The 15,573-nt window shown below is 35.3% G+C and overlaps 3 protein-coding genes across 3 annotated transcripts; all 3 read left to right on the top strand.

Moving 5' to 3' along the window:
• The first annotated feature begins 1,698 nt into the window (after positions 1-1,698).
• LOC134245223 (uncharacterized) lies at positions 1,699-4,177 on the top strand. The gene is made up of 2 exons (XM_062727500.1): positions 1,699-1,951; positions 2,077-4,177. The coding sequence occupies exons 1-2, from the start codon at positions 1,931-1,933 to the stop codon at positions 3,388-3,390; spliced, it is 1,335 nt and encodes a 444-aa protein (XP_062583484.1). The 5' UTR covers positions 1,699-1,930; the 3' UTR covers positions 3,391-4,177.
• A 4,635-nt stretch (positions 4,178-8,812) lies between these two features.
• Positions 8,813-10,556, top strand: LOC134245218 (uncharacterized). The gene has a single exon (XM_062727485.1). The coding sequence runs from the start codon at positions 8,859-8,861 to the stop codon at positions 10,554-10,556; it is 1,698 nt and encodes a 565-aa protein (XP_062583469.1). The 5' UTR covers positions 8,813-8,858.
• Positions 10,557-11,715: 1,159 nt separating this feature from the next.
• On the top strand, positions 11,716-15,573 carry LOC134245222 (uncharacterized). The gene is made up of 2 exons (XM_062727499.1): positions 11,716-11,832; positions 13,158-15,573. Exons 1-2 carry the CDS (start codon positions 11,798-11,800, stop codon positions 15,178-15,180), a joined length of 2,058 nt encoding a protein of 685 aa, XP_062583483.1. The 5' UTR covers positions 11,716-11,797; the 3' UTR covers positions 15,181-15,573.

Here is a 15,573-nt window from a genome sequence, read left to right as displayed (position 1 = left end):
TACTGCTTGTAAACGATAAGGACCAACTAATAACAAACGGTATGACAAAAGAGACGACCTTCCTTATGTATAGCGTATACTCAGTATTTCATTATCATCTGCATATCATGGCATTTGTGCTTCCTAACTTACTCAATACCCAAAAGTATGTTCTAAGTAAGATAAGGCTACTGAAAAATACTTCAGCAAGTCAAAGTTATGTATACAGAGCTAGATTTCAACAGTCTCTTTTAAAGCACGGACACTTGACGTTTTCAATTTTTCTTTACATAAAAATTCCATTATTATGATAAATGTGATGACTAAACGTTTCAATTAACTTCCGGCAATGGTGACGTCTCCATATCAGTGAAATATTCTGGAGAGGGACGTTAAACGGTATACAATCAATCAATCAATCAATCAATCATTAACTTCCATTACTTATGCAGCAGTATATACCTTTGTCACATGCATACGGATTTTATATCTCTCAGATGGTTTGATACAGAAGAGCATGTTCTACGTAAGAATAGTGTCTTAAACGAGGATCCGGTAAGTTATTCACAAAAAAGTTGATGAAGCAAGTAGGCCTATATCAGCCGTCTCGTTTGAAGTCAACATTTCGCAAGTTTTATGGTTGATACAATGACGTTGTCAGCACTTACAACTTATTATTATTAAGTCAAATACTGACTGACTTTTTCCTGCTGACTGTTAGGCCATGTATTATTTACACAATGAGATGTCAAATGATTTTTTTCATTACTTACCGATTATGACAAGGAGCACATGGCGGCTGTGACCGGTCGGCAGAGGATGTTCACTCCTCTATAGCAAACTATCCCACCTCTGATGTCTTGGAGGTTCGTGTTTGCTCTGCTCGTATTTTGTAAATGTATAATGGACTCTAAAAATGGCGATTTTTAAAATTTATTTAACGAAAGGTAAAAGGCATTAAGTACCTGTGCTTTAAAGTCAGGAGCAATACATAGGGAGAGCGTCCCCTGACGACCAATCACAACCACCGCTTGTCCTCTTGTTATGATCGAGAAAAACGGGAAAAAAATGTAGAAAATTCAGTGTGTAAATGATAGCCTAATAATTAGTTTGAAAAACGCAAGTCAGAATTTTTCTTAATGACTACATTTGCTGAAAATGTTATTGTATTAACCATGCATAGGTATGAACCCCGTATATGCGGATGATAAGGGTATATTGCTGCATGTACCATTTGTACGTAAGGAAAGTTGAAGATTGTACTCGTTTCACAAAATATATCATGTAATGGAATGAATGGAGATGTTGAAGCATGCATCTGATACCAGCTAGCTGTAACCAAAGTACACACATGCCTCATAGCTACTGCACTGTCCATAGCGTTTTATAATCGATATTTATTTGGTATATATATAAACATTTTTTTCCTGTATTTATTTTTTTTATTGTTTCTTATTTTTTTTAATAAGAAGCAAAAACATGCTCCAGGTAACAACAAAGCAAACAAATGTTTACTTTTTCCGTGTGAGCGGTTTTTATAGCGCCATGTAAACTAATCAATTATAAATACTTATAATATATAATGTGTAGGAAGCTATTGATCACAAATTTCATGTCTGACAGGTGGAACATATCTCTCTTTTTATACTACATAAAATAAATTCTAAAAGTAAAATCTGTCTTTGCTTTCAATTTGGAGGAGTAGGCGGTCGGCGGATCTGGTCGGGTGATCGTCGGGGGTAACATCTTATTGTCGGGGCACAGTCACCCGTGCAGAGCAACTGGATCTTTAAATACATTGTGTGTATTTTCTTTCCACCTATTAGGCTATTACATTATTTTCACAGCGCAGTAAAATCATAATTGCCGTTCGCTGAACATGAACGACATTCTAAGCCTGTAACTGGTTCGGGTAGTCTGTGGGATAGGAAAAGATTTACGGAAGGAAAATATGTATTCCTCAAATTCTCAGGTAAGTTAATTTACATCATTTTCCTCCTGTAATTGATACATTTCCTGCTAACATTTAAAGAAAATTTACTTCCTGTTTGGCCATATTTTGAACTGTTCTGAGTCCATCTTCTCTCTCATCTCCAGGACCAGCCGACAGCTTCGGATTCCCGTTTTGACACGAACAGGAAGCGGACGGCAGTGGACATGATGGCACGAGATAAACTTTTCCAGTGGACGGAATGTCGGGTTTGGATAAACTCCGCAATCGTGGCCGACATCATGGACACCCAAAAGCCTGGCGACAAGCCCCACCCTCCAGCCCCCACATCGGAACGTAGTGCCGTCACTACTTTTTTGAGGGACCCAAAGAAAGAGAAGACAGGGGGCCTTCTGAAGCAGAAGTATTGTGAGTCAATGATCGGTCTACAGGGAAGCTCTTACTTTGTGTTTGGGATACCAAGAGTAAAAAGGGTTGTGAAAGATTTGAAAGAAGATTTAGAATTAAACACAGAAAACAATCCCAATCGCAAGGAAACTCCAGAAAGAACGGATTTTCCTTCAGAGACTCGAAAGGACAGGTCCAGAGAAAGTCCAGACGACAACAAACTTGGAGAAAGTCGATACAACATCAAACTTGGAGAAAGTCGAAAAGACTATAAACTTGGAGAGAGTAGATATGACTACAAACTTGGAGAAAGTCGAAGTGACTACAAACTTGGAGAGAGTCGAAGTGACTTCAAACTTGGAGAAAGTCGAACTGACTACAAACTTGGAGAGAGTCGATATAACTACAAATTTGGAGAAAGTCGAAGTGACAACAAATTTGAAGACAATGGGAATGACAGACTAGGAGACACAAGGAACAACCGATTGAAGGAAAGTCAGAACCGGATGGGAGAGTCTAGGAACGGCAGACTCGGGGAGACTTTGGACGTCAGCCGGAGAGACGGCAGTAGACAGGATCGGGAGAGTGAACCTCCAGACAGTTTCCGATCCTCAAGCAGACGACAAGACGACTTCAAACCAATCCCTCTGGGACAAAGCGGGGCGTACGACTTCAGCAGCAGTTACCGACAAGACCTCCGTGAGAGCAGACGACCCCGCCCAGAACCAAGGGAGCCCGAGGAGCCAAACCTGTACTCCTCCAGACGACCCCGCCCAGAACCCAGGGAGCCTGAGGAGCCAAACCTATACTCCTCCAGAGTGGTACCAGATCGGAGAGCAGACGACAGGGGGGTGTACTCATCACGGGTGTTACCAGACCCTCCTCCTTATGGCGCCAGAGTTCTGCCTGACCGACCACCACCCGACACGAGGGAGCGATACGACGATATACAGAGCTGGATGCCTGACAATCAACCCCCAAAATCACCCAGATCTAGATACGACTACCCCCTCCCTCCCCCACCCTCACACCTTCAGGCTAGCGGCAGGTACACAAGCGTGATAAGAAAATAGGTCTCTTTTATGCTTGGGAGCTTAGATATTAAATACTAAGGTATAAAATATGTTTATCCACATAATACTTGAGTAATTATTAAAGAATTTTATTCCTATTTATTTCAATCATATCAGTAAACTTGTTTAAAAGACTTCTGAAATCCATGACAAGGTTTAATGAAATTCTATAGGAGGCAACGTGACCCCATTCACAAGAACATTATTAAGATGTGTTATAGATTCCACTTTGCTGGGTATTGTGTAAGTCCGCGTGACCGAATCAAGCTTTATATAGAGTGCAATATAAATATCTATAGATTTATCTAATTGTACATTCCATATGTATACATATTTGTATTTTTGTTAACTCAAGAGTTTTTATATGTTTTATACAACACTCCTAACTCAGATATTATATGAATTATTTCTGTAGCTTACTAACATACTGTAGATCAATCCACAAAAACTTTTTTAAAACGTTTGTTTTGTGTAACAGTGATCATTGGTAATGATGTATACGTTTAATTGTGTTTCTTGTAAACGTATCTACGCTATCAAATCTACGTTCATAGAAATTACAGATATTATTTAAGATGAATTTAAATGGTAACTTTCCTTACTCTCTTTCTGAGAAGGAAATCTTCCAAAATTATGTCAAGTTTGTTTTACATTTTTAATATTCCTTAAACATGTTAAAACAAAATAAATTTGAATTATCATACCTTAACTGGATTCAGAAACTTCATAAAAATTCTTACATAGAAAGATGCAAAGTGGTTTTCAATACATGTTTACCAAGCTTCTTTCTTTATGCCTCACTTAAACAGTTGTGAAGGAGAAACTTCACTAGTACTGTGAAACAATATAAGTGTTGTAAATTAGCTCAACTCAAAATAATATAAAGTTTACCAAAACCCGTGAAAATCTATATACAATCAAGTTTTGCGATAAATTAAAATCCAGTTAACAGTTGTTTTTGCAATAAAAATGGAATTTACTCACCTTTAATTGTAATTGGCAACATTATTTTGTCAAAAACATTCTGATTGTTAATGCAGGTACCCTTAACTTGAAGTTGGTAGCAAGCTCGAGTTTCTGATTGACAATATCTGGACAATATCTTTGTTTTTTTAAAAGGTCTTCCAAGAATTTGTTGGAAATCAATGGATACCAATTGCACCCCGTCATTAGCAGATCTGTTTTTGTTTTCATATGAAACATAATTTATTCAAAACTTTATACATGAGAGGACGACAACACTTGCTGTGGGCTTCAAATCGACATGATTGACGAGGTCCAGATTCTTTGTTCAGGTCGTGGATATATTCTTCTTATTAGCAGCCTGGCCTGGGGTGATCTTTAGGCCCAAAGTGGGTAGCCCTTTTGGAGATCAAGAGGAGAATTTTTCAACCAATCAGAATTAAGTATATACGACGGCCGTTCAAACATTATGCGGACTTGTTGCACTGGAAATTTTTTGACGACATAATCGGGCAAAATGTCACACATAATATAAATTAAAACATTTCTGTGACGTCATCTTTTGTTAAACCTGGTTCAATAAATTTGTTATTGTCCTGCACCCCGTCCAATAAGTTACGTGTAGGTGCCCAATAAGTTTCAACTTAATTGGACAGGTACAGGTAACGTTAAAATGAGAACAAAAAGCGAGGCAAATAAGTAAACAGCACTTAAAAGGCAATTTTTAAATATGAACAATGTAGGAAATAAGTAGCGTTAAATGTTACTATTTCATAAAAAAAATTCTTTTGAAAATGGCACAAAAAATCCAGTGACTTGAATGTCTCAGATTCATTATTGTAGACGCATCCGTGGCTCCGATCATAAAGTTCCTGAATTCACCATTCATTGCTATATAATAGATTCATTTCCCAATGCTTGATTCACGGAACATAATATAGAATCCAATGAACACAAAGAATGAATGAGAAGAATCCGTTTTCTTACACACAACCTTGGGCTTTTTGTTTATTGAAATATCCATTTTTCCGCATTTAGCACTAAATTTCGCTCAAGAAATTCCAACAGAATCTGTAATTTCGTTCAGTGATTTATTACCATTTGTCCACCTAGTCCTGTGTCGTTTGAGCGAGTGTCTGTCGTTGTTTTAAGGAGTGGCTGGGGTAAAATCCTTCTGAGTTCAAAACTTGCACACAAAAGAGAAAGTGTTTTGCATTTAAAAAAAACACAGCAGAAATAATCTCCCAATTTCAAAGAAAATGCTTAAACAGTTGTAGGAGTAAAATCCTTCAAATCCTATCGCTTTACAAAAATTACATGTTAACGGGAAACTCCGAAACATAAGAATATGTATCCGGATTTCATAGTATGATAGTAAAAACTTGAACTGAGGATTTCTTGGTGTAATCGATAAATGGCATCGTCAAAACACCCGATTCTGAAGGTATTTTTTTCAAAATCAAAACGCACGTTGTCATCCGTGGTCGTTGCGTTGTAAAATGAATAAATTGTCAAAAATTTAGTAGAACTGACTTTTACGCATGTGTAGTATAGATAAAAATGTCGCAATGCGGACAAATAAGACTAAACAAAGTTAATGTTCATATTTATCGATAAAAAAACACCTCTCGATGATTCGTACTATTAATAAAATCAGAAGAAAAACCAAAAACTGGTTTTCTTTGGCCTAACTTGATGAACAGTGCCAGGTAGTCATCCAAGCAGAACGAGACCTTACCTGGGGCTGTCCAATAAGGGCGACTTCGATTCATACCCGAGTATTAACTCTAGGTTGACGTCACATGACCGGATGTTTACACAAACATGTGGTTTTCAAGCGAACTCATCTGAGTTTGAAGGGTAGCGAAAATAAAATAAATTTCCTCTATGGGTTTTAAAAGGAGGTCGAATAGGTCCATTTTGACATCATCTGTTGAGTTAATTTTTTCTATAGCTTTTGCTGCAGCTGATTTTTTTTTCTTTTTCAGCTCTGAACTTTTTCGCTTTCGAATTTGAATTTATGTATCTGCTGTTATCGAGCAGTAAGCCAGAAAAATCTAATCAAATAAACATATATTAATATAAATTATAAAGCGTTCATGTAGAAAGTGCGTTTCGAAGTTTGCTGTTAAGGATAAGCGATGCTAAACATAATATTTAGTAAAAAATAATTTCTACGTTCGGGGTTTTCTTTCGACGCCGCCATATCGAAACTCTAGTAATCCTACTGTATGGCTGGGTTAGCTTGGGTAGAGTTCATAAGGTCATATGACGTATTTTGAGTAGTAACTATGGTACTAAACTAATTGTCCCTTTTAGGTCTAGGTCAACTTTGGACAGAAGATAATTTTAAACAACAGATCTTATCTCATTATAAAACAACGACTGTTAGATGTTTCTAAGCAAGCTATAATAGAAAATATATCAAACTCTTCAAAGTGTAATTTGTATCAACATTTAATTGACAATTTCTGTTTGCAATGGTATTTAACAAAACCTATTGACAAAAAATTAAGACAACTACTAACAAAATTCAGGTTATCGAATCACACGTTAAATATTGAAACAGGTCGACACCATAACGTACCTAAGAAAAATAGATTATGTACATGTTGTAATCTCCATGATATAGAAGATGAATTTCATTTTATTTTGAAATGTCCATTGTATATTGATATAAGAAAGAAATTTTTGAAAAAGTATTATTATACTAGGCCTAGTGTCTTTAAATTAATTCAGCTGTTAAGTTCAAATAATATTAAAGATCTCGTAAATTTGGGTAAATTTTTGAATGAAGCAATATTGTTAAGAAAAAATAAAATTGATGTATAGAATTATTCCCATGTATGTGTACTTTACGTTCACTCTCTCTGTATGTTTTTTTCTTTTTGTTATTATCATGTTTGTAATGTTGTATTACTCTGATGGGCCAGTTGGCTTAAAGAAATAAAGAAACTGAAACTGAAACTGGTCGTTCAGATTGAAACTCAAGTAACTCGAGTACGTACTCGGGTATGAATCGAAGTCGCCCTAAATTAACAATCGAAGTGTTCGACAATAGTGAAATGTTTTAAGTAAGTTATAAGCCTCAAACTGACCATTATGTCAGATATTAGACTCTCCTCGGCGCTAACGCGCCTCGAGTCGTCTAATATCTGACATAATGGACAGTTTTCGTCTTATAACCATTACAGAATCTTTTCTTATTTAGTCTTCAAAATTTCATATCAAAATGTTGTAAATTGGTATTAATTTTGAGTGATTTTTCAGGATATACCTCTAAGTCAAGGAGCAGCAAAATCTTCGACCTCACAGGCATTATAAAAAATGTAATTGAGTCTTCATTTTCTCAACATTTTCCCAAGAGTTTTTGTACAGTTTGAGTTACCTAATTAATCTACTCAACATCCAAACACCATTTCTTGTAAAGCTTAAAATCTATTGAACAAGTAAAGATTTTTCTCTGTTTTTGTTTTAAAACCAAAAACTGCAGGTATTTATGAGACATAGTGTGATATTTGTGACTCTCAATCACGTTCTTTACAGTCCGGATAATTTTTTCGTCGATAATCTCGTCCTCCCGTATAGGCTTTTTACAGGGGTCTAACGGTCTAAAATTTCATTTTGCTATTTGTTGACGAATGTCACGAGTAGCCTAGTTTTATAACAACATGTTTATTATGCACATTTTGAATCTATGTCTGGCAATATCTCACGCATTACACAAAAGTATGGTGCGCCGTCAATTCAGGAGACGTCATTTTCACCGCATCGGATAAAAATTATCGTCAAGGGTCCTAATTCGGTGGGGTTCCTAAATCGGTGGTATTTCCTGTTGGGCACGCGCGTTTTCTTATAGAGCGAGATCTGACGTCATCGATTTTTGCGTAGTGTTTGTAAACACAAAGGCTTATGACACTGTGAAAAAAAACTCGAAATGTCAAGGAAAAGTGTAAGTAAATACCTGTTATTGTCACATTAACGTAAAATACCATATTTTCTTAATGCTAAAAATATCTAAATGTAATTACCTTCTAAATATAGATTTTTAAGCAATGATAAATCGAGATACATACTGTAGACGCAGCTTACCGTCTGCGCCTTCAAGTCACGTGACTGTCATGTGGCTACCATAATTAAGTAGAAATACAGAGGATGTCCAAAAGTTAGTGTCCGTTATATGTTTTTGAGTGTTTTGACAAATATAGTTGTCTTGGTTTATTGTTAGAAATTAAACAATTACATAGAAATTAATTCAGAAATCTAAAGAAAGCTAGTAAAGTATATATAGTATCATGTAGAATGAATGAATGAATAAATAAATAAACAAATAAATAAATAAATAAATAAATAAATAAATAAATAAATTAAATAAATAAATAAATAAATAAATAAATAAATAAATAAATAAATAAATAAATAAATAAATAAATAAATATTTTATTTCTTTATAGATTGCATCAGATAAAATAACAAAAAAATACAGACCCTACTCCCCAACGTCTATGACGAATGCCTATCATGCAATTAAGGAGCATCGAATGTCTGTATGGAAAGCAGCTAGGGTATACTGTGTTCCGGAAACCACACTTAGACAAAGAGCATTAGGGAGAGTTGACCCTGAAAAATTAACATCTGGAGTTTCTCCCATTCTTTCCCAAGAGGAAGAAGCTGCATTGGTTGAACATTTAAAGGTAATGGCCAGTTGTGGGTACGGATACACCAGAACAGAAGTGGTAAACATGGCCTCAGAATATGCCTGCAGTTTGCAGAAACGTGATAGAGATCATCCGTTTTCAATGAAATGGTTCAAGGGCTTTATGCAGCGGTGGCCAGAACTTAACGTTTCAAAGCCTCGAGCATTATCGGCTGCCAGGGCAAAGTCAACTTCGGAAGAAGTAGTCTCAAATTACTATCGTGAATTAGAAACCATTCTTAAGAAGTACGACCTAGTCGATAAACCTCAGTGCATATACAACATAGATGAAAAGGGGCTACAAACAGAACACAGACCACCCTGTATTGTGGGTTCTAAGATGTCAACAACACCTGCTATAACATCGCCCAGATCTTCTACAGTAACTGTCATAGGTTGTGGCAATGCGTTAGGCACACAGATGCCTCCGTATTTCATTTTCCAAGGGGCTCGAATGAGACAGGAATTGATGGATGGTGCAACGGAGGGTGCTCAAGGCACAGTGACAGACAGTGGTTGGTCGAACTCTGCAGTCTTTCAGACTTACTTATCTGAACATTTTCTTAAATATGTTCAAAGACCAAATGAAAACCAACCCATCCTCATTCTTTACGATGGACACAAATCACACATCAATCTAACGCTTGTTGACTGGGCAAAGCGACACAATATTGTTTTATTTGTTCTCCCTGCCCATACCAGCCATGTACTACAACCTCTTGACCTTGGATGTTTCGGCCCATTTCAAAAAATCTATAATGCAGAATGCCATAAATTTTTACGCGAAAATCCATCTTCAAAAATTACAAGATATAATATTTGCTCGTTAGCTTGTAAAGCTTATGCGCATGCGCTTTCACAAGGAAATTTGCAGTCCTCATTCCGGCGCGCTGGAATTTTTCCATTGGATAAAAATGCAGTGGACCATTCAAATTTTGCACCATCTGTAGTTTTTTCCACAGCAGAAAAATGTCCAGATCAAGATGCAACTTCTTCAACTTCTTCAACTTCTTCAACTCAAGCAAATTCAAGCACAATATCGGATCCTAAATCATTCTTTAAAGTACACACAAATCCTATTTTGAACAAAACAAAATCTGTTCTAGCTGAAAGAAGAAACATTAGCAAAGTTGTAAGTGGTAAACCAATTACAGAAGACGGTGTTGTGCAAGAAATGAAAAATTACTCTGAAACAAAACAAACGTCAAAAAGAAAAGAAAAAACTACTTCAAGATGTTCTACAAGTAAGGAATTATGTGGAAAGAAAAGAAAACACAGCATTTCTGAATCCTCTGATATCGATGATACAGAGGATGAAAAAGAGAAATGCTGTGTTTGTCAACACTTTTGGCCAGAGGAGATTAAGGAATGTGACTTAGTGGTTTTTGTAAAGTGGGCTCAGTGTAGCTTTGGAAACTGTAACCATTGGACCCACTTGCAGTTTTGCTGTAAAACAAGAGTAATAAGACGTGGAGATGAATTTATTTGTCCCTGTCACAATAAATAAAACTCTAATAAAATTATAATTTATCTCTTTTTTCATTAGTACAATTTAATATTCGTCAAACATAAGTTTATGTCCGTGGTTAGTGCTATAAGGGTAAAAACTTTTGACAAGTACCATACCACCGATTTAGGTACCTCAACAGTTTTGCTTACGTAAACAACAAGGAATTAAGAAATCGCGAGAAAAACAAATTAAAGTTTTTTAAATTAGGTAATATGGATATAATTGATTAAATAGAGAGTCCTTAAGAGGTAAGTCACATTTGTTTTATTTTCAGCGATCTTTTTAAGATTATTTTATCACGTAGTTTGCTAATACCACCGAAATAGGTTCCTCGAGGATACTATTTTTCTGCTAGTACTTCAAATATCATGTCAGAAATCTAAATACATAATAAAAGAACAATTTAAAGATACATTTGAGAAATTGTCGAAAAATATCGCGAATTATAGAAAATTAATGAGTTAAATTTTGGATTCCGCACGATTTTGCTTCAAATTTTTGGTTGTGCTCCGTACCTCTCGATATCGACATACCGATAATTTCGTAATTTTTTTTTAATACAGAAATTTTGCCTAAACTTTATTGAAATCTTTAAGATACATATCTCTGTGAAATTTCATAACTATATGACGTCTGTAAGAGTAAATAATAGCACAGTCCGCGTAATTTCTGAACGGCCCTCGTATATATTACAGAAATAAAATGATAACATCAATATGTACAATTTTTTATCCAATCAGAATCCAGTATTGTATAGAAATTAATGATTTTCTGATCATGACAAGGAGCATACGGCGGGTGTGACCGGACAGCAGGGGATGCTCACTCCTACATGGCACCTGATCCCACCTCTGATGTTTCGGGGGTCCGTGTTTGGTCTGGCTCCTATTTTGTTTTATGGATGTTGAGATTAAATATTGTTGATTATCTCTACACCCTTCTTCTTTTGGTTTTAATTCATCAAGTATTTAATATATTCTGCCTTTATCAAAGCTTGCCAGGTTTCAATTTCAATCTATGACAGCTTTTTGTAGACCACAAACAAATTATTACATATAAATGCATTTCTTACACATGTTAAATGTTCATTGCTCAGAAATCTATCTCTTACATTTAATTTGGCTGCTATAAATGCTATTCAATGATTTTTATCTTCAATTACACAAAAAGGTAAAATAGGACAAAACGAAAGTAGATGGATTTTTCCTTACTAAATATAGCACCTGGAACTTTTCAACATGGACTCCATTAGAGACTCACAAAATTATCTAATGTAAGTTATAATGAATAATGAAGAAGTGTATGACGTATAACAAAATGCTTACAATATCTGAATCAGTTTCTTTTTTTTAATAAACTAATAACCTTTAAATGATTGAAACCTGTAGGTAAACAGTAAACAGTAGGCCTATGGGCCACAACACTGACCTCTAATCCAATTAGCGCCTCCTATTTGACAATTGATTTCCCTGAAAGTGTTTGATTACATATCAATCCCATCTTAGACCTAGGCATTATGATTTCAACTAATTTAAATTGACAATACATGAAGATACGAGTGCTGTCTGATAAGTTCGTGAGAGCAAAAATTTAAATAAAAATGGTGTTATTTGATATTTATTGTCAACATAATTTCTTTAAACTAAAATATATGTTAAAATACGATTACAAAATGTGTAATATTCTGTTCAATTTCAAATAGAGAATATTAATTACAATTTAATTAAAGCTTCATTTTTAAACTTGGAATGGTGATTCAGAGCACCTCAGAATATTTCAATTAAAAATTTAATTATCACTTTATTAATTGCAATTGTATTTTGCAAAATTCAGCATAAATTCTGATTACTTTTACATTATAAGGTTGAAAAAAACTTTAAACATGCAAATTTGACAGTTCAGAGTTTAGAAATAAATGAGATATTGAGGCAAGATTCTACCAAGACAGGATCGGCATATTTCGAAAAAGGTGTCCAGAGCAGAGAGCAGTGATAAAATTCTGTGTGGATATCGGAATAACACTAACAGAGACCCATAAATGCCGTCAACAGTTGGAAAATATAGTAAAGGAATGCGCTCTTAAGTATTTCAGTGCATAAAAGTTTTTAACGGCAGGAACAGTTTACAGGATATATGCGTGAAGGAAGACTATCATTCCGAGATTAATTAATTTTGTAACATGACATATTACATTGCCGTATTTTCTTAAATAACGTCGTCTTTGCGCGGACAAAGGTTTAATAATTTTGAGGATCTCGGTGTGTGTTAAGTATTATTTGACCTGTGAAATCTGAACAGTTTACAGTACACATTTATTTTTTAGACTACTTAATTTTTTTTCATATCTGATAAGAATATAACTATTTGTGATTTTTTTGGTTTAAAATTTGCATAATTTAATGAAAATAATAGTTTCATATACATGTATTTTATTAATGTTTGTCAGTAAACATCAATTTTCTCATCGAACTTTAGGAACAACACTCGTATATTTCAAAACAGTATCAGCATGAATATGTCATGACTATATGATATGCTATTCTGGAGCTGAGAATTGTTTGGTCAATGTTTTCTCAAATTATCCTTAATCATTCTCAGGAAGACAGCCCTACAACACATATCGGAGTCAGTCTTTGTAGGACTGTGCCGTAAACTGGGAAACTCACAAATGGTGGCCATGAGGAGAGATGTGATGGACATAAAGGAAATAGTAGAAAATCAAGCGAGAACAAGTGATGGGTTCAGTATGATGGTGAGTGGAAGTCGAAGAGAAGGGTTTAGACTGAAAGGATCTGATGTGGACAGTATGAACTGGCCAAATAATCACCATGTGATCTGGGAATTATCTCAGTCTCAGTATTATAACACACACAGACAAACATTGATCCTCTGTGACTGTTCTGAAAGTCCACCAGGATTTACTTTGTTATGTTTACTGTCACCAAGCATGGACAGAAATATCCAGACAGCTTGTGTAAGCATTAATAACAGACATTATATATCTAGTTCTAAATACAGACAGATCACGTGTTCTGAATCATTTACAGAGAAAACTCAACATGGACCCTGTGCAAGTGGAACATATCTCAGATTAGTAGAGTATGATGAAGCCTACTGTTTTGTTAGTGACTTTTGGCCTCCATCCGCCTCCTCATGGATAGACAGATGTCACTCGTGGCCCCAGCCTCATGTTGTTGATGATGTTGTGAAAAATGGATGTCACTTTGTACCAATTGGACACAAGCTAGGAAGACATGAAATCCACGAATGGAGAATTTCTTTCTCTCTAGCAGAACAAAAACTAGTGAATTCAATGAACCATTGTCAATTCTTAACTTATGGATTGCTTAAATTGTTGTTAACAGAAATAATTAACAATGGACTGGATGAGGATGATAAATTACTGTGTTCTTATCACATGAAGACAGCAGTCTTCTGGGTGATTCAACAAAATACAATACCTCACTGGTGTCCACAAAATCTCCTGGGATGTTTCTGGGTCTGTTTTAAACTCATCCTTAAATGGGTGTATGAGGGGGTCTGTCCTAACTTTTTTATTCCAGACAACAACATGTTTCTGAGTAAAATTCATGGTGACAAACAACATCAATTATATATTAGACTGTATGGGTTGTATGAGAAGGGTTTAGCATTCCTGCTACACAGTCCCTCCATTAGGTCTTATTTTATAAATGTCCTTCATAACCCCAGACTCTCCATCTGTACAGATGAACATACTCTGATTTCTGAGACTAAGTTTGACAGAAATCTATACATTGAAATAATAATTTATAACATGTTAATCAAAAAGGGCATACATAGCTGTATGAGATATCTAAATGCAATAGAACAGATCATAAGTTCATATCTACTGACTCAGTATCAAGTCTTAATGCTACAGAAACTGGCAAATAATGTTTTTTGTGAAATTGCTTTTAAATTACACATGAAAACATACACAAATAACAACCAACTGAGGTATAGAGTTGACAAAATCTCCCGCTACATGCTGAAATTAGCAGCCAAGTTTGGTTGTATTTCTGACATGCTATACATAGCCATGTATTATTACAAGACACTTAGATACATGGAAGCTTTATCTATTATAGAGATGATCAAAATAAAGTTAGCACAGCCATATGTGATGTATGTGTATAATGTAGATACAGAGATGTATATTGAGGCAGTAGGGGGACAGTCCTGGTCTGCAAAGATGAGACAGGCTGTAGCATGGGATATCATACTTGACAATAGAATCCATTGCATCAGTGAGCTGATACTTGAACAACGGACTGCTATACAGAACAAGAGGATTACATTACATGTTCCACAATTCATACTGTTATACATGCTAGAGATCTTGTGCTACAGACATGTAGACACAATGAGAGTACTAGCAGCTCTAGATGATCTACAGACCCTAGTTCACTATGATCAGGGACAGTTTATACCTTTACATCTCAGAGATATATCGTGGCAGATTCTGGGGATCTGTCAACAGGTGACAGGGAACCTCCAGGCTGCTCTATACTCATACAGACAATCTCTCAGACAAGTACCATCCAACATGATACACACAGCTACACAAATGAGAATCGAGCAAATAGAGCAACTTCTTTAAGATGACTTAATTAGTAAAATAAATGTCGAACATTTATTAAAGATACCTGTTCGAGTTAACATCCTTGTATTTTTCATTTCATAGTCCCTGACTGATTCTTTAATTCAAAATAAGAGGTAAATGGATATCCAAGTTCATCTGAGTCTCCTTAGCTCTGCTGTTCTTCAGCAGATTTTTGGAAAGATTTATCACATCTTTATTCCAATGAAAATGGTTGGACTCCTATGGAGATACCATAATATCATTGTTTAATGTGGCTTTGATGTATTATGGAGATTTTTTTGAATTTTTGTACCTGTTAACAAATCTGGACATTAAAATTTGACCTGAATTTATTTCCAACTTCAATCTTTTTTGCCTATGAATTACAAATAAATAAATTTATTACTTCAA

Source organism: Saccostrea cucullata, unplaced genomic scaffold (assembly GCF_032062105.1).
Source record: "Saccostrea cucullata isolate Sc308-1 unplaced genomic scaffold, CSIRO_AGI_Scuc_v1 ctg2117, whole genome shotgun sequence".
NCBI classification, from domain to species: Eukaryota; Metazoa; Mollusca; class Bivalvia; order Ostreida; family Ostreidae; genus Saccostrea; species Saccostrea cuccullata.
This window is presented reverse-complemented; position numbering and strand designations above follow the sequence as displayed.

What these genes read in the sequence shown, in the direction of transcription:
- LOC134245223 (XM_062727500.1), top strand. Translation starts at nt 1,931, where the DNA reads ATGTATTCCTCAAATTCTCAG. An exon ending in TGTATTCCTCAAATTCTCAG is followed by an intron (nt 1,952 to 2,076) that starts GTAAGTTAATTT and finishes TCTCATCTCCAG; the next exon opens with GACCAGCCGACAGCTTCGGA.
- LOC134245218 (XM_062727485.1), top strand. Translation starts at nt 8,859, where the DNA reads ATGACGAATGCCTATCATGCAATTAAGGAGCATCGAATGTCTGTATGG.
- LOC134245222 (XM_062727499.1), top strand. Translation starts at nt 11,798, where the DNA reads ATGGACTCCATTAGAGACTCACAAAATTATCTAAT. An exon ending in GACTCACAAAATTATCTAAT is followed by an intron (nt 11,833 to 13,157) that starts GTAAGTTATAAT and finishes AATCATTCTCAG; the next exon opens with GAAGACAGCCCTACAACACA.